Source organism: Herpailurus yagouaroundi, unplaced genomic scaffold (genome assembly GCF_014898765.1).
Source record: "Herpailurus yagouaroundi ecotype Mexico unplaced genomic scaffold, PumYag 190, whole genome shotgun sequence".
NCBI classification, from domain to species: Eukaryota; Metazoa; Chordata; class Mammalia; order Carnivora; family Felidae; genus Herpailurus; species Herpailurus yagouaroundi.
This window is the reverse complement of record NW_024412421.1, coordinates 18,468,608-18,494,997: the sequence shown is the minus strand read 5'-3', so window position 1 is coordinate 18,494,997 and position 26,390 is coordinate 18,468,608. Positions and strand designations below refer to the sequence as shown.

Here is a 26,390-nt window from a genome sequence, read left to right as displayed (position 1 = left end):
GGGGTCCTGAGGAGGACCCTTAGTGAAAAGGACTCCTGGGCTATGTTTGTAAAGGGCAGGAAGGAATTCCCAAGGGGACCAACTGGGAGGAAGAAAACTTCAGACACTGGCCAGAAGTCTCCAAGGATTGTAGTGTACCTGAGACCTCTGGAGCTGGTGAAGGAGGTGGCAGAACTGAGGCTAGAAGTGTAGAATATGGGACTTTATCAAGAGGAAAGTTCAGGGGCGCCTGGGTGGCTCAGTCGGTTAAGTGGCCGACTTCAGCTCAGGTCATGATCTCGCGGTCTGAGTTCGAGCCCCGTGTTGGGCTCTGTGCTGACAGCTCGGAGCCTGGAGCCTGTTTCAAATTCTGTGTCTCCCTCTCTCTGACCCTCCCCTGTTCATGCTCTGTCTCTCCCTGTCTCAAAAATAAATGAAACTTAAAAAAAAAAAAAAAAAGAGGAAAGTTCAGGTGCCAGAGTCAGAAAGCCCATGTGCAGTAGCCATGAGGTGAATCAGACTGGAGGCAGGGAAACCAGTGAGATGTGGTTGGGGGCTCCTGCTATTCAGGTGGAAATCGATAGAGACCAGAGTGTGGGAGCCCCTGGCAGGTAGGAGAAGGCTTGGTGGCTGAGTTAGCAGATGGGGACCAGCAGCCCATAGCAAGCACCCAAGATTCTAGGTGCTCCCCAAATCCTGCCCACTTTAGGTGTTTCTCTTTAGCGTCACTTAACATTTTCTAGGTATGTCTTGCCTCAGCTAATCTGTGGGCTCCCACAGGGATAAGGGACTTTATCCCCAGCCTGGGCCTGGCACAATCCAATGGGACTGACAAATATCTACTGATTATGGGATGAATTGAAAGAACTCAAACTTTTTTTTCTGGATTAATTTCTGTTCCCAGTGCTTAACTTCTTAAACCAAAGTCTCACCTCCCCACTTCCCACCCTCCATCTTCAAAGCATTTAATCTGCCATTTCTTGTGCTCTTCATATGATGAAGATTTGAGTCTCAGTTTGTCCCAGCCTTGTGTCCCAGGGTAAGGTATTTAACCCCAGTTCTCATATCTGTAAAAATGAGAATTGTAAAGATTAAGTCAGAACATGCCTGGCCATGTGTGGGGCACATGCTGGGAGCTAGCTTCCTTCCTTCTTGAATAGGCTGGGCCATTCACTTTTAACAATGCACTTTTTTTTTCTATTCATGTGTTTTCCTTTTCATGTGCTTAAAAAGATATTTTTTTTAATGCTTGTTTATTTTTTTTGAGAGAGAGTGAGAGGGAGTACAAGCAGGGGAGGGGCAGAGAGAGTGGGAGAGAGAGAATCCCAAGCAGGCTTGCACTGACATTGCAGAGCCTGACATGGGGCTTGATCCCACAAACTGTGAGATCATGACGTGAGTAGGGATCAAGAGTCAGATGCTTAACCCACTAAGCCACCCAGGCCCCCCTCATGTGCTTTTAAAATACAATTCTCTAGTCCAGAAAAGTCAAAGTCCTATTTATAGACAAGAACACCGTGTTGCAATATTTCAAAAAATAGTGTGTATGATTCTCAAAAGGGGAGTTTGTACCTATTTGGAGAATGAGTATTAGAGTGAAGATTTTCGGGGCGCCTGGGTGGCGCAATCGGTTAAGCGTCCGACTTCAGCTCAGGTCACGATCTCGCGGTCCGTGGGTTCGAGCCCCGCGTCGGGCTCTGGGCTGATGGCTCAGAGCCTGGAGCCTGTTTCCGATTCTGTGTCTCCCTCTCTCTCTGCCCCTCCCCCGTTCATGCTCTGTCTCTCTCTGTCCCCAAAATAAATAAAAAACGTTGAAAAAAAAATTTAGAGTGAAGATTTTCATGAGCTTAGAGTTTATGCAACTTCACACCTTCTGAAGAAGTAAGTGCAAGAAAGAGAAGGGGTGGTGGTATGAATGATATTGTGTAAATGAAATACTTCTGGTCTGTCAGTTTTCCTTTGCAAAGAGTTTTGAAATACTGGTCTTAACTGGGGTCATGAAGGCTTCAACTTACCCCTCCAACATAGAATCAATGCCTTCTTTCCATGTCTTGCATCGCCAAGATGGCAACTATTAGAAGGAACACAGCTGTAATGAAACTGTTGATAAGATCCTGTAATACAGAATTGAAAACTGTCAACTTTGGGGACACCTGGGTGGCTCGGTAGGTTAAGCGTCTGACTTCGGCTCAGGTCATGATCTCATGGTCCGTGAGTTTGAGCCCCGCATCGGGCTCTGTGCTGACAGCTCGGAGCCTGGAGCCTGTTTCCGATTCTGTGTCTCCCTCTCTCTCTGCCCCTCCCCTGTTCATGCTCTGTCTCTCTGTGTCTCAAAAATAAATAAACGTTAAAAAAAATAAAAAAAAAAGAAAACTGTCAACTTTACATGAAATGTGATTTCACAAAATACTTAAGTTGGCCAATTACCTACCTAAGGATGGATGCCTTTTTAAGACTTTACCTTTGATTACTATTAAGAGGAACCATTAGCAGCATAGTTCTTGTATCTTCCAAGACATGAGTTTATGTGATATTAAGGTCCTTTGTCAACAGAAATGGATTTAGTTTCATTAAAGAACGCCATTAAAAAAAAAAAGCTGACAACTTCCCCATCATTGTCTTCTTAAAGGGCACAGGAAAATGAGCATGAAAAAAACCTAGAGGTATGGGGGCTACCCAAATTGGACTTCCATAAATGTGATTTTTAAAAAACATATATTAACCTAATGTAAATTCTGCATTTCTATTCCATAATACATTTTTAATATAAAAATTAAATTTTAGATTAGCACTTTACTGATTTAATTGCACTCCCAAATCTGCAGGTAGAATTAATACTCTGGAAGTTGGATCTTATTATTCTGAAGGTTCACATATTCCAAAGAGGATGGAACTCGTCTGAGGAGCAGACCTGGTATTCTTGAGTGAATGCTTGTGCTGTTGACTTTTGAGCTTTTCCTAAGAAATGGCTAGAATTGAGTGTGCCCTGGCATTTATAGGCTGTCTTTGTCCTTCCTTCTGGATTTCAGTACTGAGTTCTTTCATTGCTAGCCCAGTCTACTGCTTTGTGTGCTAAATAAAGTGTGAGGATGAGTAGATGGAGGCCACTCATGAGGATAAGCAGAGGCTGGACTTTGGTATTAGAGCAATAAGTGGGTGCACAACCTGTCAGTGGCACTAGTGTGGGGAGGGTCAAAAGCCTGGGGAGGTAGAACCGTGGCCCTGATATCTAATTGGAACATTTTAAGTCCTTAAGTCTTGATTTCTTGACTTGGTAGCATCAGCCTGTCTGGTGCACCTGCCCAAATACATCAGGGAGCCCTGCCATCCAGTGTACAGAATCATAAATGGCTCTAACGGAGCTCTTCAATGTGCCAAGTGTTTCCAAGTCATTATCTTATTTAACCCTCACAAACACCTTCCAAAGTCAGCATTGTTATGATCTCTATTTTAAAAGGACATAGCAGAGGCTTAGAGAGGTTTATTAAATTGCCTAAGACTGGATATCTGCCAAGGAGTCAGAACTCCCTAGTGTCTCACTATTGCCTCCCACCAGAGACACTCAAATAAGAAGGAAATGAACTGTTCCCCATCCCCCCCACCCCAGGTTGGAAGGCAGCATCCATCTTGGGCATTTTCTGTGGATAACGGGTCACGGAGGGTGAAAATGGTGTGGGACATGTAAGGTGGGAGTGTTTTGTTGATGAACTCTTTTGCTCTGCCAATTCCTAAATGTGTGATCTGGGGCATGTTTTATCATCCCTCTGTGTAAACATGCTCATTTTTAATATGGGGATAATGATTGGGGTTCATTGGGTTGATCTGAGGATTAAATGGTGTAATGAATCTGAAAATACCAGATGATAAATGCCTGGCATCTAGCGGGTCGTGAGAGTTCATCACAATGTGGACTTAGGATATTTGCCTTCAAAATGTATGCAGTTGGTAAACTTTCTGAAAACCTCAGGTGTTCTTCCTGTTGGGATTGCTGAGCAAGGAGCCCTACCCCATCATGGAATGTGACTTGCCTCTTGGAGAGGCACTAATTATTTGGGTACCTGGTGGGTAACGCTGAAAGGGGGACAAGGTGCAGGGATGGTGAAGGTTAGAAGTAAGTTCCAGCTGGGTTCTGTGGGCTGAATGAGAGGTCTGCCCACAGTGGGGTAGGTACACTGGTTTACAGTTTTGCAAGGAGCTTAGTGCTTTAGGATTGTGTAAACCAAGATATTAAAAAATGTGAACAAGGGCTCACTCTTACAACTAAGAGGCAGAGTATAAAATTTTTAAAACTAACTAAACTTTTTAAAATTAACTAGCTGTGGCCATAGATCATTGAGAATTTAGATGAAAGCAAATAAATAATAATACTAATGCAGACTAGGCTTCGGTAACCAATCGTTGATTACCTGTCATAATTCCAATCTCCTCATTGGAATACTAGACATTAGTTTAGTCTGTCCTTACCATAGTTTCCTCTGGTCCTTGCTTACAAGGAAGAGCTCCCCTGGACTGTCCTTTGACGCTAATGTTTGCCTTATTTCTAACATTTCTCTCATAGCTCACATTTTCTTGTGCACTCCCTGTGTGTCACATACTGTGCCAGGGTGTTAATCTCATTTGATTCTCACAACAAACTCATTGTCCCCAGTTTACAGATGGCTAAGCAACATGCTTGGGGTTGCTCACCCAGTAAGTGGCTAAGACCCTCTGCAGCCTGACTTGAGTATCCGGGGGCCTTCTCTGGACTAACCCCCCTTCTCCCTTTTGTCTTAAGCACATCATTCTTGTTGTTGGCCTCATCTCTGATGGAGAGAGAGAGAGAGAGAGAGACAGAGACAGAGACAGAGATAGAGACAGAGAAATGTTCTTTCTGATGGAATAAAATTGCATCTAAGCCTTTTCATGTGCAGGAAGACTCTGGTTTCCCCATGAATGCTGTCTTTACTCATTGTCTTTTCTTTTCCTGTTGACTAAATACCCTATTGACTCAAGTAGCCTTCTCTGACTAAAATGAGAGGTGGATTTGTTACTCGACTATTATTTTTCCATAAAGCTCCCAAATTGTTTCCATAAACAAAATTGTGTAGAAGTATAACTGGGCCAGAAAGAGATGCTTTAATGGCGAATGCTTATTTTTAAACATCACTGCATATTAGAAAAAATTTTGAACACTGACAATTTGTTTCATAAAATATGGTATTTGTAACAAGAATTTGTATATAATAAACATTATATAGTGTGCAACTATCTGCAACTTCCGTTGATTCCATTTGTGCCTGGAGTTCTCCAAACATGTGGCGTAACCTGATCAGAAATGACCAGAACTGTGCTTTGTCATTAATCTTATTTGAAGGGGACATTCTAAAGCTGATATCTCCTACTTACAAATGTAAAGATATTGCTGGTAGTTTTGGAATCGTCACTTCTACAGAGTTTTATTTATTATGCTCTTTTTAAAAAAAAAATTGTTTTCTAGTGGCAAAAACATCTGCTTGACCAGAACTCAGTTTCTCTGAACGTATTGGATAATATTTTTTTGTAATGTAGAAGTGTTAAAAATACAGACAATTCAGAAGATAGTATAGTTCATACTTTTCTTGGGTACGTTGACAGATACTAGAATATAAAATTGGTGATGAAGTCTAAAAATGAAGACAGTGACCCCTCCATGGGTGGGGTGAGGAAAGCTGTATTCTCGCTAGCTCTGATGAAGACCCATGATAATAAGTCAAGGAGGCTGAGAGGTGAGACCCTTGGTTGTCAGGGTCACTGGCATAGCCTACACAGAAGCAAGAAGATGCAACCATCCCCAAGCCCAGGCCACATCGTCTCTTCAGAGAAAGAGGCATTGCCAAAATATGGCCCCAGAATCCACAGATCTCAGCCTGTATGTGAGGCCAGTACTCTTGATGCTGCCCTGCTGAGCATCTGAAGTCCTGGTTTATCAAACTTTCTGTTTCCCTGCTGGGAATTTTCATCATTAGCCCCTTACCAAACAAGAATGGGAAAGAGGAATAAGGAACTCTGTATTCATGTGAGCCTTTAAGGAAATCGCCACTTAAAATCAGTACTACTTACTCTCATCCTATGCCTCGGGGGCACCAAATCGCCTTGCTAGGAAAGAAGGACTGAAAGAAGTGACAGCTATGCTTGCTGGATCCCTCTGGTGTGTGGGCCGGCCTTTGAATGTATACGGAGCCCTAAAACTGGTACAGCATGAAATAAGGCATGTGTTCTTGGGCTTCCCACACTGCCCTTTCCATAAGGTCCCAAGGGACTTCTACAGCTTGATGCCGACACATCTCCAAGTCCACCTACTCTCTGAAGTGACAAGGAGTTATCTCCTAGGTCCTAGGCACCAAGCCAGTGTTTGGTTTGTGCTGTCCCTAAACCAGCACCATGCCTCCCGGGGCCAAGGCCTCCCTGTTACCACCCAGTGGTAACTACCTTTCTGAACAGTCTCATATGTACATGTCCTTCATCTTACAGAATCTGAAAGGGAAGATTAGAAAGGAAGGGACAGGATAGGAGAAGACAGTTTGGATCCTGTGTTGATAAGTCTTTGAAAAAAACCTTCCAAGTCAATTAGATAGCACACCATCCGACCAACTATGTTAGTTAGCACGTGGTGGCTTAGTATGTGTACTGTTAGTCAATGGAACATTAGAATAACTGAGCAACCTACTTAGTTTCCCCAACTGTGAAGCTCCTGGGAGCTTACCAGGCATATTTATGTGCTCCTTCCAGACTCTGGCCCATATATTGGAAGATAGTAGTAAGAAAAAGGCAGGGACTCTGAATCAGACTTTGGGCTTCCATAGTCATCCAAAGGAAAGAGACTGTTCTGACCCAAGGATAGAGGTAGCAAAAGGGGGCCTGGCTTTATCAAAGTTGACCAAAGGCCTGCAATTCTATAAAAGCTGACCTCAGCTATCTGTGACCACTGTAGGAACAGCTCCTCTCACAGGACCTTCTTGGCTTATTCTTAGGAGCCCCCAGTTATTGCCTTTGCTTGAGACACTTCCTAGATACTTCCCCTGGACACTACAGCAAAGCATGGTGCCTTGAGGCTCCCTCCAGCTCTCTAGCTTTACGGCAGTGGACCTTTTCTCAGAGGGCTCTAGTCCTCCTGACCGCAGCTGCTGACCTTGGTGCTGTGGAGCCCTCAGTCACCTACCTTAAGGACCTGTACCCACCCCCCAGGATAATCAATTCACTTCTGGCTCTGCATTTTAAGGAAACCATGAGGAAACAGGAGAAGATACAGAGAACATAACATGTAGAGACTCCCGAGGACGACAACCATGAAGGGGGATGGAGATAGAGAAACCTTGTAAGGCAATAGGGCAAAAAGTCTGGTTGAAAGCCAGGCCTGAGTCAGACAGGCTGGGCTCAAATCTGAGTTTCCATGTGAGTGCATATTGCCACGGGCGACTTAATCTAGTTTTCGCATCTGTTAAATAGGGAGTGGGGGCAACTACAACCTCACTGGCTTGTTGTGAGGATTAAATAAGGTAACACATATGAAAAAGTATCTGGCACATGGTATGTGCTTAAAACAGTTCATTTACCTCCCCTTCTTGAAAATCTCTATGGGCAGAGATTTTAGTTTCCCTTCAGAAACCTCTTTATTGTTATGCTCTCCATAGCTAAGAGGATCTTCCGTACGTCCAGAGCTGCTCATATTTTGCTTTGTCTCCTTCCTGTTGCTCTGCACTCTGTGGGATAAAGAGAGCCCGGCAGCCTTTTCAGAAAATCCCTCCCACCTTGAAGGAAATATTTTGAGTTTTAGCTCAATAGCAACCAATCCTACCTTAAGGTTAGAAAAAGGTACTATAAGGAAGTGGGATGTGGGAGAGGCCTGAACTCTGAGTTGGGATTTCACGGTGCAAGATGAAATGGTAAAAGCCATCCAACTACATTATGGGGTCTGATAGACACTTTGTAAGTGAATGTTCACTTTGTGCTGAGCATTGTGCTATTTGCTTTAAACACATTTAAGTGTTACAGAAACCCTGTCAGGGAGTTACTATGATCACCCTTTTCCTTTGCTGAATTTCCTAGATGGGGAAACTGAGGCTAAAGTTCACACAGCTAGGAAGGGGCCCACGTCTGTATCTGGCCACAACTGTAGTTCTCTAGTCTGCGAGGATGCAGAACCTCAGGCTCCACAAGAAATAGGATTTATCAGGGCGCCTGGGTGGCTCAGTCGGTTAAGCGTCTGACTTCAGCTCAGGTCATGATCTCACACTCTGTGAGTTCGAGCCCTGTGTCGGGCTCTGTGCTGACAGCTCAGAGCCTGGAGCCCGCTTCAGATTCTGTGTGTCTCTCCCTCTCTCTGCCCCTTCCCTGCTCATGTTCAGTCTCTCTCTGTCTCAAAAATAATAAAAACATTAAAAAAAAGTTTTTTTTTAATAAATAAAAAAAGAAATAGGATTTATCTGAGACCTGAGGGGTTAGCTTCAGGAAGCTTTCAGTTGGTAAAGAATAGGAAACTCTGGAAAAAGCTACTGAAGAAGGCAACGCCATCATATGGCACCCTTTTAGGAGTGTGGACCCTTTATACCCATGAAACGATGGACTCCTGCAATCTTTCTGGGTATGTGTGACAATTTTCTACAACTTCGCCGTGCCAGCTCTTGCTTTTGCAGGGGCGAAATGTTTAATAATTTGTTAGAGTAGTTGCTGTTTGAAAAGTAGCAGCATGTACTGTTTTACGAGTAATAGATGAGAAGTGTTTTTACCTACTGAATATACTAATTGAAATTTTCGTTAGGACAAGCTGCAGACTATCATGTTCAGTGCATAATGAGACAGAAGCAGGTGTGTGCATTCGTTCTGCCGTAGACAGAGAGGTCCAAGGAATCTTTCTGGGTATTAGACTAGTTTCTCCCCTGGGACTAGGGCAACACCCTGTCATAGATGAGTTATGTCCTTGTCCAGAAAGATAGCTCTTTGGTTTTCACTTGAGGAGAGACGCTACTCTGGGACCAAGGGCAGAGCTTATATTTGAATTACAAAAGTGAACACTTACAAGTAAGGACCAATCTAAACAAATCAGCAAGTGGTGAATGTCTAGTATGTATATTATAATAAAAAAAAGAACGATGCACATTTCCAGAACTGTGATGGCTATATACAACTCATGGGCTTTGGCAGTGATGAAACAAACTAATGCTCTTATGATAAGACCCTGCAATGAAAGAAACAGGATTTGTTTTAATTCACATGGACTATTAAAAAACAAAGCTAACCCATAAACTGTTAGGAAGAAAATCTGACTATATGGCAATTGCCTGTATGATTTTGTACGTACAGTTTATGTGTAAAATTTCTCTTTTTTTCAAGAAATGAAATAATACATGGAAATAATTAAAATGGACATTTAAGTATAGAAGAATAAAAAATAATACTGATTTCTTTCTTCTTCCTCAACCCAGTCCTAGTCTATTTCCTTAAAAGTAACAGCCGTTCACAGTGTTTACTTCATACTGGAAAGAAGTACATACGAGTAGAGTAAATATATGCTGATTTGATAGAGTGAGGTAGAGCTCCAGTTTTCTTTCCAAACTGTTGATTATCCCAACATCATTCATTGGGAAACTCCAGTTATTTTCCCTGCTCATCTGAAATCCTACCTTTATCATGTACTAAATTCTCACATGTATTTGGGTCTATTTGAGACTATCCTCTCCTACTGAGTTGCCGATTCTTTTCTAGTACTTTTGAAATTACAGGAAATTAATTTTATATTATATTATTGTCTGACCTAGTCCCCTTTTCAGCACTCATTCTCAGATTCTTTATAAATCCCATGTTTGTCTTGGTCTAGTTCCCCAAACTAAGCCTGTTGGAATTTTTTTTTTTTTTTGCTTTTTGTGTGTGGGGGGGGGGGGGGAGGGGGAGAGAGAGAGAGAGAGAGAGAGAGAGAGAGAGAGAGAGAGAGAGAGACTCTTAAGCAGGTTCCACATGGAGCTCAATTCCACAGGCTCTCAGCATGGAGCTGGATGCAAGCCTTGATCTCACAACCCTGTGATCATGATCTGAGCCAAAATTAAGAGTTGGTTGCTCAACAGACTGAGCCACTCAGGTGCCCCATAAGCCTGTTAGCATTTTTATTTTTTTGAGAGAGAGAGAAAGAGAGAGAACGACAAAGAGAGCAAGTGAGTGAGGGGTAGAGAGAGAGAATCCCATGAGGGGCAGAGAGAGAGAGAGAGATAGGGCACAAGTGAACAAGGGTCAGAGAGAGAGAGAGAGAGAGAGAGAGGGAAAGAGAGAATCCCATAAGGGGAAGAAAGAGAGAGAGAGAGAGAAGTGGGTATGTGTTCATTCAAACCCAGGCTCGAGCTTGTGAATCGTGAGATCATAACCTGAGCTGAAGTCAAATGCTTAACTGACTGAGCCACCCAGGCACCCAAGCCTGTTAGTATTTTCATTGGGATTTCATTTAAAAGCCTGTTGGTATTTAATTGGGATTTCATTTAACTTCTAATTTGGAAAGATTAAAAAATTTACTCAAGAATAAAGTATGTCTTCCCAGCTATTTTAGTGGTTTAAAAATATCTCTGAGTTTTTAAAGTTTTCTTCATATAGGTCTTTCAAATTTATTTAATTTAATCTTAGATATTTTATCATTTTATTGCTCTTGTAAAGAGGAATATTTTCTTCTATTTTAAGTGTTGTTCTACTAACTCCTAATGAGTTAGTAGAAAGTATCTTGTTCTAAATTGTTTCCCAGTGATTTTGAGTTCTTTAGATTTACAGTGATATCAGCTGAAAAAATGATATATTTTGCCTCTTATTTTCAACTGTTCTTTATTTTTCCTGTCTAATTGTGATGATTAGCTGTTCCAGAAAAATATTGAATACTAGTATTGATAAGGGCATCCTCTCTGTTCTTTATTTAATGGGAATACTTCTGATATCTAATCATATATGATGCGGACTTTTGGGTTTATTTTTATAATGTCAACAAAATATCTATGTATTCCTATTTTTTATGGGTCCCTTTCTTCTCTCTCTCTTTTTTTGCTATCAGAAATAAATGTTGAATTTTGTCAAATGTGTTCTTTTCCTTATTTGATGTAATCTAATTTGTTCTCCTTTTACCTATAATATGTTGGGTTAGTTTAATAGAGTCCTAATACTGAATCATTATAGTGTATTTTTTTAAAGTACTGATGAATATTTTCTGCTAATATATTGATACTTATTGCTGTGATACAAGTAAGATTTCTAATTTCCTTTTTCTGACTTGGTCAGGTTTTTATATCAGTGTTCCATTACTTTTTTTTTTTTCTTTTTTGAGAAAGAGAGAGAGAGAGAGAGAGAGAACAAGCAAGGGAGGGGCAGAGGGAGAGGGAGAGAGAATCTTAAGCAGGCTCCACACCAAGTGTGGAGCTCCATCTGGGGCTCGATCCCATGATCCTGGGATCGTGACCTGAGTCAAAATCAAGAGTCAGACACTTAACCGACTGAGCCACCTAGGTGCCCCAGTGTTATATACAACTTTGAAAAATAATTCAGAAGGGCTTTTTTCCTTTTCCATACTTTGAAAAAGTTTCAGTAGTATCAGAATTACATCCCATGAAAGTTTGAGTTAATTGTGTGAAAAAGTCTGTCCCTGATATACTGTGAAGGATACTCATTTGCTTAGTTCTCATTTTCTTCTGTATTTATATTGGTCTGTATTTACATTGGTTTTTCTCTATTCTGGGGTCAGTTTTGGTAATTATGTTTTCCTAGAAAATCAACTATTTCATTCAATTAGTTGTTTATTTGTTTTGCAAGGTAATCTTGGGTATCTTCTCAGTTTCTTCATCCTTTGTGATTATTTTCCCTGTCTGGTTTCTAACTTTAAATATATGTCCTCTCTTCACCCTTTTCCCCCTATTATAGGCCATTGGTTTATCAGTTTTGGTCAATTCTATTAGTTTTGTTTGCTAATTTATACATTTCTGATATTATCTTCACTGCTTCCTCATTCCCTTTGTGAGGGAAAAACTGAGGAATATAAAAGTAAGACAGGAAAAACAGCGCTGATTTAGTATTAAGGGTTGAGTGAGAGGAGGAGCGAGGGGAGAAGGGGAGGAAAGGTAGGGCAAAACAGAGGTGACTGGCAAAGGGAAGTAGGGAAGCTTTCCGGAGGTGGCACCTCCTGGGAATCACTCCCGGAGGCCGCACCCACCCTGCATCACCAGCTCTCTCTGCTCACCAGCCTCAGGATCTCCAACACTCCCGTGGGCAAGAAGAAAAACTGCTTGAAGCTGTCCCTGAATTTGAACGGGACTTTGGCCTGTTCTTCAGCACGCTTTTGGATGGCGGCCTTCTCCCCTGCGCTCTGGGTCACCTGCTGTTGCTTTCCTGGGGGCGTCTTTGAGACTGCAGGCTGCGCCCTTGCGACTGCAGGCTGCGGCGTACTGGGTGCTGGATTCGCCGAGCGTGTGGGCTGCCCTGAGCGTGAGCTCTGCCTTGATCGTGAGCCCTGCCCTGAGCGTGAGGCTTGCACCGCAGCTGCAGATTGCCCTGGGAGTCCTGTAAGCTGCTGTTGTTGCAAGTTCCCTGAGGATGCCCTGGTGTTTGGGGCATTCATGGTGGTCCCCGAGCCTGGCTTTGTCAGGCTGGCCCTGCCGCTCTGAGCCTGCATGGCGGCGGCGGGGATGGCCAGGCTATCCCCTGGGAACCAGCGTCGTGCCCAACGGCCGCCGTCCGCCTATGCCTCGCGCGCACCCAGCTCTTGCTGCCCGCAGACGACCCAGCCCTCCAGCCACCCTCCTTGCCACCTGGGACGCGATGCCGCTGCCTAGGCTGGGAACTCACTATCCCTGCAATCCCACGCCTCGGTGCTGCCAGCCAGCCAGCCAGCCAGCCAGCCAGACAGGAAGAGGGCTCCGGAGACCATTTAAGGCGGCCTAGGCGCCTTCTTCTCTGCCACCCAGGCCCCAGAGCAGGAAAACCCAGTCTGATCAGGTCCTGGTGCTCCCAGCGCTCCCTTGGAAGTTACAGTATGGGTGAACGCTGGGCACAGAATTCCTACATCTCTTCTTCCAGCTCCCATATCGAGATTAAAGTGAGAACAACTGCAGAAAATATGTGAAAGAATAAATATATTTAATACTTAGCATCAACTAAAAAGTAATATAAAATTACAAAAGTTATATTTTGTCATGAATAGGTTTTTTTTGATAAGGACCACTTGGATTAAATAGAAGTTTCCGGTAAATAAGGGCCCCGTCGGCAATACAGCACACTGCTGCCAGGAGTCCGAACACCTGGAAACAAACACACTTTGTCATTGCTGTGACCATGGTCTGGCCTTGGGTCATTCACACAGGTTTTAAGTGTGTGCCCACTGGCTTCCTCTCCTGCTAGGGTACCAAGATTGCTCCCTCTGCTTCCACCTAATACTAAAACGGGAAGAGACTTCAGAAATCATTTTATTCTCATTTCCAAGTCTGCCTAGAGAAAGAGAAAAGATAACTTAAGTGAGCAGAAATAATATTGAGGTGGTGTAGGCTCTGAAATAAATACTTGTCTGGATGTCTTGACTTGCTCTGACATGTATTAGAGCCCTACTGAAGATCATACACTTAATGGATAGGATTCTAAATAGGCCTCAGGGGGAAAAAAAAATTACGGTAAAGGGAATAAACTAGAACCAGGTCTTTAGGTACTTTGATGGCTATTTGAGAGCTGGTGCCTGGGCTGGAAAAGAGGGATATCATTTCTTGCATACTATTTGGTCAGTTCCATCCCATGGCCTGGAAGTTGGGCTTCTTGGTTCTAGATAACCACTCCGTTTCCCATCCTGAATCTCAAACTCAGCTTCTTAGGTTCTGACCACACTCAGTACCTCCTACCTATCCTGTGACTCTGGTACCCTGCACGTTGCCGGTTCCTCTGCCTGGAACCATTCCCCTTTCCTCCCCTGTATTCCTGACAAATTGAGATTCTGCTGCCAAAGAGAGGTAGTTGCTTCCTTTTTTCTGTACCCCGCACTACTCTGTCAATAGCTTATACACAGCTGTTTTCATTTCTCTTTCCTGTATTAGGCTCTAAGCAAGGTGAGGCTAGGGTGGGCTCACATTCTAGTCCAGTGCTGTCCAAAAGAAATACAATGTGAGTCACCAATGTAAGCCACATAATTTAAAAGTTTCTAATAGCCACATTAAAAAGAAAAAACAAGTGAAATTAATTTTAAGAGAATATTTTGTTTAGCCCAGTGTATCCAAAATATAATGTTGACATGTCATCAATATAATAAAGTTATTATGAAATATTCTATGTTTTTTTCATAGTAAGTCTTTGAAATCCAGTGTATATTTTACCTGTATAGCTCATCTCAATCAGACCAGCCACATTTCCATTGCTTGGTAGCCACATGTGGCTTGTGGCTGCTGCATTGGACAGCAACAGCTCTATACTTTGTCAGCATCCACCAAAGTGCACCATTTTATTCTTTCAGTGTTTGTTTATTTTTGAGAGAGAGAGAGAGCATGAGCTGAGGAGGGGCAGAGGGGGAGATAGAGGATTTGAAGCAGGTTCTGTGCTGGGAGTGGAGAGCCTGATGCAGGGCTCAAACTCATGAACCGTGAGATTATGACCTGAGCCAAAGTCGGTTGCTTAACTGACTGAGCCACGCAGGCACCCCCTGCAAAGTGCACCTTTTAAAAGAATGAATCAGTGAATGAATAAAATAAGTGAATGAAAGTACACTTGACCTTTGAACAACATGGGTTTGAACTGCATAGGTCACTTATGTACGGATTTTTTTTGATGTAGTAGAGTACTATAAATGTAATTTCTCGTATGATTTTCTTAAAAACATTTTCTTTTCTCTAGCTCACTTTATTGTAAGATACAGTATATAATACATATGATACAGAAAATATGTGTTAACTGTTTATGTTATCGGTACTTCTGACAACAGGCTATTAGTAGTTAAGTTCTTGAGAAGTCAAAGTTTAAAAAGTTTCAACTGTGTGGGAGGTCAACGTTGTAAAGGGTTAACTGTAAATTCTATGCCCTGTCCCTCTTTCTCCATAGTAGAGGGATAAGATTAAAGACAACTGGGGAAAATTGCTATTACAGCACTATCTCATTTCTAGAATAATTCTTATCCCTATGAAGTTGCTTAGGGCTTAGGAAGGAGATGAAAAACTATGGATTCTGACATACATGGCTGGCTGAGAATGGTTAGTTCTCCCAGTGGCCCATACCATGGAAAGACAAAGAAGTAGGATGGAGGTTTATATAAGAAGTTCCTAATTCACATCTTTAGATCAGAGTCTAGGAAAGCCAAATCATTTTGAACCTCCTATAAGAAATCTCAGAAGAGTATCAGATGGAACTAAAACCATATTATTTTACTCTTTTTTATTTTGGCTTGCCTTCCAGGATCAAGTCTGATTAAGCTGGCTTGCTTCTCTTCAAGCAATGTTCAAAATAATATAAGGCTTCTTCTAACCTTATCATGAGACATTTTGTATTACATTCCATCTGAAGAAGGATCTGGACAAAAAATAACTGAGTTCAGAGCAGTCTGTCTCACCTTAACAAGTGGTATGTATCCTTTTCTTTAAAAGGAAGCGCTGTGAAAGTCATCCGTGGCTTTTTGCTTGACATGAGGTTTCTCAGAGCTAAGTGTAATGGATTCCAGTAGCTTTTCTCAGTCTAGTCTAGCCCTACATAGAGGTGGAATATATAGGAACTTCTATTTGGTGAATTTCAGTTTTAGGGTGAAGTCATATTCTTCCACGTTAATCAGGGCATATACTCATACAAAAAATATTAAGCCACTAGGTACTATATACTGGCCTAGGAAATCCAAGGATGATTATAATGTAGAGTTCTGTTCATATATATATATTTTTTTTTTTTTTTTCAAGCAACATTTAATTCTAATCAAACCTAAAGCAAGAAATCAGGAAGACCTCCACTTACCCCTCCAAGGACTATAAATGTTGTAGTTTCTGGTATCAGTGCCAACATAGATATGATTATCATGAATATTGCTGTTACCATTGAGTTGATAATATCCTAAAACACAGAATAGAAAGGTCAGCTCTGCATGAAGATCATCAAAAAAAAAAAAAAAAAAAAAATTAGCTGCCAACAGATTTTGAAACTTCCATTTTATTAAAGAAATTTAGTGGGTTCTTTTTTTAGGAAATCAAACTGCCACTATAGGATGACACCTATATTGAATTTGGTCTATAGTGATGCCTAGTGGTTCTCTTAACCCATGATATACCAATCATTTAACTGCTTAGGCTTATTTCTTTGTTCAAGAAACCCAGTACTCATCACAAGTGCCCTCCTTAATACCCATCATCCATTTAGCCCATCCTCCACCTCCCTCCCTCCATCAACCCTTAGTTTGTTCTCTAGTTAAGAGTCTCTCTTGTGGTTTGCCTCCCTCTCTTTTTCCCCCTCTTCCCCTATGTTCATCTGTTTTGTTTCTTAAATTCCACATATGAGTGAAATCATATGGTATTTGTCTGTCTCTGACTGACTTATTTTGTCTAGCATAAAACACTCTAGCCCCATCCACATCATTGCAAATGGTAAGACTTCATTCTTTTTGATGGCTGAGTAATATTCCATTATAGATCTATATATCTATATCTATATCTACATGTATCTATATCTAATCTATCTATACACACATACCACAACTTCTTTATCCATTCATCAGTTGATAGACATTTGGGTTCTTTCCATAATTTGGCTTTTGTTGATAATGCTGCTATAAACATCAGGATGCATGTGCCCCTTTGAATCAGTATTTTTGTATCCTTTTGATAAAATACCTAGTCGTGCAACTTCTGGGTCACTGTTTTCCAGACTGGCTATACCAGTTTACATTCCCACCAACAGTATAAGAGGGTTCTCCTTTGTCCACATCCTTGCCAACATCCATTGTTTCCTGTCTTGTTAATTTTAGCCATTCTGACAGGTGTGAGGTGGTATCTCATTGTGGTTTTGATTTGTATTTCCCTGATGATGAGTGATGTTGACCATATTTTCATGTATCTGTTAGCCATCTGGATATCTTCTTTGGAAACATGTCTATTCATGTCCTCTGCCCATTTCTTCACTGGATTATTTGTTTTTTGGGTGTTGAGTTTGGTAAGTTCTTTATAGATTTTGGATACTAACCCTTTATCTGATACGTCATTTGCAAATATCTTCTCCCATTCTGTGTGCTGCCTTTTAATTTTTTTAATCACTTCTTTCACTGTGTAGAGGCTTTTTATCTTGATGAAGTCCCAATAGTTCATTTTTGCTCTTGTTTCCCTTGCCTCCAGGGACGTTTCTAGTAAGAAGTTGCTCTAGCCAAGGTCAAAGAGGTTGTTGCCTGTGTTCTCCTGTAGGATTTTGATGGTTTCCTGTCTCACATTTAGGTCTTTCATCCATTTTGAATTTATTTTTGTGTGTGGTGTAAGAAAGTGGTCCAGTTTCATTCTTCTGCATGTTGTTGTCCAGTTTTCCCAACACCATTTGTTGAAGAGACTATCTTGTTTTCAGTTGAATGTTCTTTCCTGTTTTCCACATTGATCTATGTGTCTGTTTTTGTGCCAATACCATACTGTCTTGATGACTGCACTTTTTTTTTTTTTTGAACATTTATTTATTTTTGGGACAGAGAGAGACAGAGCATGAACGGGGGAGGGGCAGAGAGAGAGGGAGACACAGAATCAGAAACAGGCTCCAGGCTCTGAGCCATCAGCCCAGAGCCTGACGCGGGGCTCGAACTCACGGACCGCGAGATTGTGACCTGGCTGAAGTCGGACGCTTAACCGACTGCGCCACCCAGGTGCCCCATGACTGCACTTTTATAATATAGCTTGAAATCCAGCATTGTGATGGATTTTTATTTTATTTTATTTTTTATTCTTCAGTTTTATTTTTTATTTTTCAGGATTGCTTTGGCTATTTGGGGTCTTTTGTGGTTCCATACAAATTTATGATTATTTATTCTAGCTCTCTGAAAAATGCTGGTGGTATTTTGATGGGGATTGCATTAAATGTGTAGATTGCTTTGGGTAGTATAGACGTTTTAACAATGTTTGTTCTTCCAACCCATGAGCATGGAATGCTTTTCCATTTCTTTATTTCATAAGTGTTCTATAATTTTCAGAGTACAGATCTTTTTCTTCTTTGGTTAGGTTTATTCCTAGGTATCTAATTGTTTTTGGTGCAGCTGCTAATAGGATCAATTCCTTGATTTATTTTTCTCCTGCTTCATTATTGGTTTATAGAAAGCAATAGATTTCTGCATGTTGATTTTATATCCTGCGACTTTGCTGAATATATTAGTTCTAGCAATTATTTTGGTGGAGTCTTCTGGGTTTTCTACATAGAGTATTATGTCATCTGCAAATAGTGAGAGTTTGATTTCTTCCTTGCTGATTTGGATGTCTTTTATTTATTTTTGTTGTCTTATTGCTGAGACTAAGACTTCCAGTACTATGTTAAATGGTAATGGTGAGAGTGGACATCCTTGTTTTATTCTTGACTGTAAGGGAAAGGCTTTCCATTTTTCCCCATTGAGGATATTAGTTGTGACTCTTTTGTATATGGCCTTTATGATGTTGAGATATATTCCATCAGTCTCTACTTTGTTGAGGGCTTTTATCACGAATGGATAGTGTATTTTGTCAGCTTTTTCTGCATCTACTGAGTGGATCATGATTTCCATCCTTTCTTTTTATTAATGTGGTGTATCATGTTGATTGATTTGCAAATATTGAACAAGGCCAAGGATAAATCCCACTTGACCATGGTGAATAATTATTTTACTGTAAGGTTGGATTCAGTTTTCTAGTATCTTGTTGAGAATTTTTGTATCCATGTTCATCAGGGATATTGGCCTGTAATTCTCCTTTTTAGTGGGGTCTTTGTCTGGCTTTGGAATCAAGGCAATTCTGGCTGTATAGAATGAATTTGGAAGTTTTCCTTCCATTTCTATTTTGTTGGAACAGTTTGAGAATAGGTATTAACTCTTATTATTTTTTATTTAAAAACTTTTTAAATGTTTATTTTTGAGAGAGAGAGAGAAGGAGAGAAAGAGAGAGAGAGGGTGGGGTGGGGAGGGGAGAGAATGAGCAGGGGAGGGGTAGAGAGAGAGGGAGACACAGAATCCAAAGCAGGCTCCAGGCTCTGAGCTGTCAGCACAGAGTCCGATGTGGGGCTTGAACCCACAAACCACGAGATCATGACCTGAGCTAAAGTTGGATGCTCAACCAACTGAGCCACCCAGGCACCCTGTATTAACTCTTTAAATGTCTGGTAGAATTCCCCTGGGAAGCCATATGGCCCTGGACTTTTTGTTTGTTGGGAGATGTTTTTTTAAAGTTTATTTGCAGGGCAGAGGGTGGGGATTGGGGGGAGAGAGAGAGAGAGAGAGAGAGAGAGAGAGAGAGAGAGAGAATCCCAAGCACGTTCTGCACTGATAGTGCTCAAACTCAGGGCTTGAACCCATGATCTGTGAGATCATGACATGAGTAGAAATCAAGATTCAGACACTTAACCAACTGAGCCACCCAAGCGCCCCATTTGTTGGAAGATTTTTGATTGCTATTTCAATTTCTTTGCTGGTTATGGGTGTGTTAAAATTTTTTATTTCTTCCTGTTTCAGTTTTGGTAGTTTGCATGTTTCTAGGAATTTATCCATTTCTTCCAGATTGCCCAGTTTGTTGGCATTTAATTTTTCATAGTATTCTAATTGTATTTCTGAGGTATTCGTTGTGATCTCTCTCCTTTCATTTGTGATTTTATTTATTTAGGTTCTTTCTCTTTTATTTTTGATATAAGTCTAACTAGGGGTTTATCAATTTTATTCTTTCAAAGAACCAACTCTTACTTTTGTTGATCATTCTACTATTGTTGTTGTTGTTGTTGTTGTTCCTATATCGTTTATTTCTGGTCTAGTCTTTATTATTTTTCTTCTTCTGTTGGCTTTAGGCTTTATTTGCTCTTCCTTTGCTTGCTCTTTTAAGTGTAAGGATGGATTGTGTATTTGAGACCTTTCTTCTTGAAGTAGACCTGTATTGCAATGTACTTCCTTCTTAAGACTGCCTTTGCTGCATCCCAAAGATTTTGGACTGTCATGTTTTCTTTTCATTTGCTTCAATATACTTTTTAAATTTCTTCTTTAATTTTCTGGCTAACCCATTAATTCTTTAGTAGGATGTTCTTTAACCTCCATGTATTTGTGGTCTTTCCAAATTTTTTCTTGTGGTTGTTTAAAGTCCTCTACTATTATTGTTATCATTATCGATGAGTTTATGTTTGTTAGTAATTGATTTATATATTTGGGTGTTCCAAGCTGGGGCATAAATATTTACAATGGTTAGATCTTTAATTAATTAATTAATTTTGAGACAGTGTGAGTGGGGGAGGGGCAGAAGGGAGACTCTCAAGCAGGCTGCGCGCTATCGATGCAGAGCATGTGTGGGGCTTGAAGTCACAAAACTGTGAGATCATGACCTGAGCTGAAATCAAGAGTCAGACGTTCAACCAACTAAGCCACCCAGGTACCCTGATTGTTAGATCTTCTTGATGGATATACCCCTTAATTATGATATAATGCTTTTCTTCATCTCTTGTTACAGTCTTTGGTTTAAAAATTGAGTTTGTCTGAAATAATTATGGTTACTCGAGCTTTCTTTTGGCATCCCTTAGCCAAAAGATATTAGCCAAATTAGATAGATGGTTCTCCATCTTCTCACTTTCAATCTGCCTATGTCTTTAGGTCTAAAATGAGTCTACATTTAGGTCTAAATGTAGGCAGCATATAGATAGTGTTTGTTTGTTTGTTTGTTTGTTTGTTTGTTTAATCCATTCTGATAGCCTGTGTCCTTTGATTTGGAGCACTTAGTCCATTTACATTCAGGGTGATTATTAAAAGATAGAGGAATTTAGTGTCATTGTGTCATCTATAAAGTTGGTGTTTCTGGTGGTGTTCTGTGTTCCTTTCTAGTCTTTGTTGCTTTTGGTCTCTCCTCCCCACCCCCAAGGAGTCCCCGTTAGTATTTCTTATAGGGCTGGTTTAGTGATCATGAACTCCTTTAGTTTTTGTCTGGGAAACTCTTTATCTTTTTATTCTGAATGATTGTCTTGCTGTTTAAAGTATTCTTGCCTGCATGTTTTTCCCAGTCAGCACATTGACTGGCAGTCCTGCCATTCCCTTCTGGCCTGCCAAGTTTCTGTGGACAGATCTGCCTCAAACCTGATCCATCTTCCCCTGTAGGTTGACTTTTCCCCCCTTGTTGATTTCAGGATTCTTCTGACCATGATATGCCTTGGCGATGGCCAGCTTTTGAATTTAATGGCAGTTCTCTGTTTCTTGGATTTTGATGTCTGTGCCCTTCTCCAGATTAGGGAAGTTTTCAGCCGTAATTTGCCCAAATAAACCTTCAGCCCATTTTTCTATTCATTTTCTGGGACTCCTATGAATGTTATTCTATTTTAATAAGTCATTGAGTTCCCTAAGTCTACCTTCATGATCCATTATCTTTGTTTCCCTCTTTAGCTTTACTATTTTCCATAATTTTATCTTCTGTATCACTAATTTTTTCCTCTGCTTTGTCCACCCTTGCTGTTATGACATCCATTCAGGTTTGCATCTTGGGGGTTATAGCATTTTTATTTTCGGCCTGAGTAGACTTCAGCTCTTTTATCTCTGAAGAAATGGATTCTCTAGAGTCTTCTATGCTTTTTCCAAGCCCAGCTAGAATCCTTGTAATTGTTGTTTTAAATTCTAGTTCCAACATCTTATTTATATCTGTATGATTAAATCCTTGGCCATTTTTTCTTCCTGTTCTTTTGGTGTGAATTCCTCCATCTCCAACAGGTTGTTTTTTCCATTTGTAGATGTGCAGCTTTGTTCTCTAAAACTTCTGATTGATTTCTTAGGTGTTCAAATTGATTTCTCTAGCTGTTTGGGGGAGAAGACAAGCTTAGGGTTGCCCTACTCCTCTGCCATCCTAATCTATTTCTTTTTTATTTAAATGTAGGTGGAGGGAGAACTCATCTAGTTGGGAGCAGATGATATATTGTGTGGAAGGTTTACAATAGAATGGTACACTGGGAAGCCGAAATGCTAAGAGAAAATGTGGAATAGTTTAAACTGTAAATGAAACAACTTTATAACGTTACTAAAATGCAATTAATAAGAAAAGCTACACACACTTGGCAGAAAGTGGTAATTTTCAGGAAAAAACTTTCACAGATTTGCATGAAATGGCTGGCTGATTATGCTATTATTTGATGATGTAGCTCATTCATTTATAATTTCTAGAAACAAAGCATTTGCCTTCTGAACAATGGCTTTAAAGGAAGCAACTTATATTTTGAATGGATGTATAATGTGGAAAAGAAAAATGGTCTATTCTGGATGGTTTACATCTGTTTGCAGGTAACTGTAGGCAGGAAGGTATTGTTAACATAGAAATATCAGACTTTAAACCCGTGGTAATTTAGAAACATAGTTATTAAAAAGAAAATAGGAAGAGGTTCAATGGGGACAGGGTAAGATTAGATGCACAAAAGAAGAAAGTTCACATTTGCAAGAAATATTAACTGTCCTAGATTAATGCTTCTCTGTGTTGGATACTTTGCTCTGCTTCAAGGCAAGCCACACCTCTACTTCAGGTAGACAACCCTGCCTCCAGTGAGTAATTCAGGTAAGTGTATATGAATGGCCTTGGGTAAAGGTGGTATTCTAGGGAATGTAGAGAACCACAGGATAGAAAAGGATGTACCTGTCTTGAAACATCAATGATCCTTAATAGTCATTTAAAGCATTGTGTTTATAATGAAAACCAAACATCAATATACCATGGTGTAGAATGTTAATTTAATTACAAAAATGGAGATTTCACAGAAATTTTGAGCTTGCACTTGGATACCACTGCAAAGCCCTGGGCTGGTTCACTTTGTGTTTTCTGTCATTGGAACACTTAAGGTTAACAGTCAGAGAAGGCCAGCTCTACACACTGTGTCGGTTACTGCAACTTTGGGACAATGATAAACATAATAAATGTGAATGCATATGACCAAGCCCTTTCCTAAATTAGTAAAGACAGTGGTCATGAGGCAGAAGTCCTTACAAGTTACAACTGCAAGATTAATTGGAATCTTCAGCCATCTTTGTCTCCTTCACTTTTGTTACAGTAAAAGAGTTCCAGGCATCTCCTCCATCTGTGCTCTGGCTCCTATTCCCATCCACCACTCTGCAGGCACCTTATTCTATTCATTACCCTTCTTTGTCCCTGGCCAGGTTTCAACTCAGTAGCCCTGAGTTACAACTCTAGTTACAATTGTAATTATAGTTGTCTCTCTTCTCCTGCTCAATCTATTGCCTCAGCTTTACTATCACCTCTCCACTCAAGGCACACCACTCTGGTAAAGGGGCCTCTATTAACACAGTCAGTGAATATATATATTTTTCCAGGACTTATTTTTCTTTCTTTACATGTGGTAATATTCACCACTCCTTTTTGAAATGTTTTCCTCTCTTGCCTTCTGTGACACGGGCCTCCCTTGGGTTCTCTCCTGTCTTTCTCTGGCTACTCTTCCTTTTCACCCCATATGTTCGTCTTTCCCAGTTTTACCTTCAGCTTGCTCTTCCCTCTGTGCCAGTTAGACCAGTCTCAGAGATCATTTACCATCATAAGGTGGTGACTTCCAGGTTTAACTCTTCTTTCTCCTGAGCTTCAGACCTGTTTTGAACATTTCCATCTGAATACTCCATAAGCAACTAGAACCTAGTATTTGTCTAACTAAACTCATTCCATTCGTCTCCCTGGCCCTTCCTTAAACCTCTTCTTCTTCCTGTACTTCTTATCTCATTATCATCTCAAGATATTTAAGTGGCAGGTATTCTTAGTTTTTCTTATTTACCTATTCATATCACTTCTACCCCATTAACCCCTTTCTCCCCAGCTATTGTCATGACCTTAGTCCAGGCCTTCATAATTTTCATGTCAGGGTTATAGAACCAAACTTTTAAGTGGTCTCTGAGACCTACCTCTAGTTTTGTTGCTCTTTAAGCCATTATTGATACTGCCACCAGCAATCCCCTAAATTGTAAGCTGCTCATGCCATTTTCCTACTTAAAAAACTCTAAAAGCTTCCAATGGCCTTTGGGTTAAAACACAGGGCATATAAAGCCTTGTATGCTCTGACCTCCTCCTGCCTCTCAAGCTTCCACTCTTGTCCTCTCTTCTCCACAACTCAATATCCCAGCCATTCAGAACTACGTGCAGCTGCTCGAGGTCATGCTCTTTCCCCCCACTAGACCCTCATATGCTGCTTCTTCTACCAGGCAAGCAAGCCTATGATGATTTGGTCCCCTTCCCTGGTTTGGTGCCTCCACACTATCCTGGGTATACATCTATTGCAGCACCTGTTACACTGAATGGCTTATCTATCTTGCTTCTTGACTACATTGAAAATCTCACAGGTGTAAGATTTGTGTTTTATCAAAGAACCTGTTACAGAAGCTGGGATTAGCAGACACTTAACACTTGTTGAACAAATGATTCCATTAGATCAAGAGCAGAGAGGAATCTTTTCATAATGGAATAATAATCCCATAGTTGACCATGCAGCACTATTTCTTTTTTTTTTTTTAAGTAGGTTTCATGCCCAGCGCAGAGCCCAACACAGGGACTGAACACATGAACCTGAGATCAAAACCGAAGATGAAATAAAGATTCAGACACAACTGACTGAGCCACCCAGGTGCCCCAGTATAGCACCATTTCTAAGAGATTACAATATCAGCAAAGTTTGATCCTCAGAGATTTGGAGACTAAATTTCAGTGTGGTACACATAGGACACTCTCCCTCCCAGTGTGTTCTGTTCAGCTTAGAGCTCCAAGTGTATTACTGGGACATGTAATAAGCTCCAGAGAATTAGTTTGGAGAAAAATAAATAGTTTTATTAACCTTGGAAAGCAGAATGTGAAGAGCAACTATACCATTTTTTGAGTAAAGAGGATATGGGCCATGCTGTTCATGTCCTTGCAGAAATCTCTGGAATAATTTAGCTTAGCCCTTTCTGCTACTAAATGACATTATGTACTCTGAGGGTCAACTGATGAAGGCATTGTGATCTCTTTTCCTAGACTTCCCTCCAGTCAGGTCCAGCTCTAAAGTGTGATCAAGTACTTTGGAGAGATGCTATGAAGATCTTCTCTGTTTCCCAGCTTTCCCCTTTTGGGATCTGTTCAGCTTGTGATTAGCTTGAAACATTCATCACTGGCCTTCAAAAGTGGTTCTAGAAGGTACCACCTGAAGGCATGCTTATGGTTTGAGAATAGCTCTAAAGTCCCTCTCCTTAACTAGGGGTTATCAGCTTGGCTATCAGCATTTTGGAACCCAGGAGGATGAGACAAGTGCAGCAGAGGAAGACTTCAGTGCAGCTACCAGTCTAAAGGTGGGAAGGGCAGCAGGAGGTCTCAGAAGGGAGACCTACAGAGACAGGATATTGAGGGTAAGACTTGAAAGAGGAGAGAGAGGTAACGACACTCTGTTTTTCCTAGAACTGGGTAACAATCCAGGGACACATTCACCTTAACTAGTATCTTCAACTTGCCTATTTTGACAGTTTCTAGAACCATTTAGGCACTACACTGGGCAGTTATTCTTAATGCTATAAGTATGGCAGGTGAAGTTCATATGCTACTAAATAAGGTTGTACAGTATAAGTTCATTATTTAGCATTAGTGTTTCCAGAATTAAGTAAGATAACATTGTGCTTTATTCAGTCTCCCAAATTATCTCAGTTTTCCATTTGGTGGTCAGAGATGTGCAAGACGTGGATACTTGGGTATCTGCCTCCATCTCTCCCCCCAATTTTGAGGCCATATCAACATGTATTTAAAAGGGAGGTAGAGATTAAGAATGTGCTATAATTTTATTAACTAGGATCTTAAGTTTAAATTTCTTTAGAAGATCTACAGTTCAGTGAATTCTCCTGACAGAAGGGTCAGTCACATCTAATAGATGGAGCTCAGATTTATGCTCTGTGGTTGCACCAGGGACAATACAGAACACATTAGCAGTGGATAGAATTCCTCCTTCCTAAGCCTATCAGACATTACCTAAAGGCTTAAGAAAACCAAAGCATAGTTTATTAAGATGTCTCACTATGACAGGAAAAAAGTCTAATAAAACTGAACACTTACAAGCAAAGGCCAAAACAAACAGTCTATTAATCGATCCAGTCTCAGCATATATAAAATTATGAAAAAGAAAATAACAGCGACTTCAAATCCAGTGATGACAATGTACGGTTCAGGGGCTTGTGCAATGATAAAAAAAGCCATAGATGTCACAGTTAGTGCCTATAAGGATAAAAACAGACAAACATGATTTATTCAATGATTATTGAATGC

General features: G+C 40.7%; 1 protein-coding gene across 8 annotated transcripts in view; it reads right to left on the bottom strand.

The window, feature by feature from the left end:
- LOC121045407 (chemokine-like factor) overlaps positions 1–26,390 on the bottom strand; it is a 46,571-nt gene that overhangs the window by 14,434 nt on the left and 5,747 nt on the right. For 2 of the 8 annotated variants that reach the window (XM_040498224.1, XM_040498225.1), the window contains exons 2-4: positions 26,181–26,339; positions 15,922–16,017; positions 1,995–2,093 (exon numbers count right to left, since the gene is read on the bottom strand). In XM_040498224.1, the coding sequence (XP_040354158.1) occupies positions 2,010–2,093; positions 15,922–16,017; positions 26,181–26,339 (339 nt within the window). In that variant the 3' untranslated portion in view covers positions 1,995–2,009. Of the gene's footprint in view, positions 1–354; positions 1,047–1,994; positions 2,094–7,593; positions 7,698–13,068; positions 13,251–15,539; positions 15,663–15,921; positions 16,018–22,821; positions 26,340–26,390 lie in introns of those variants that run through there. The other 6 variants (XM_040498223.1, XM_040498226.1, XM_040498222.1 and 3 more) reach the window with 6 other exon arrangements.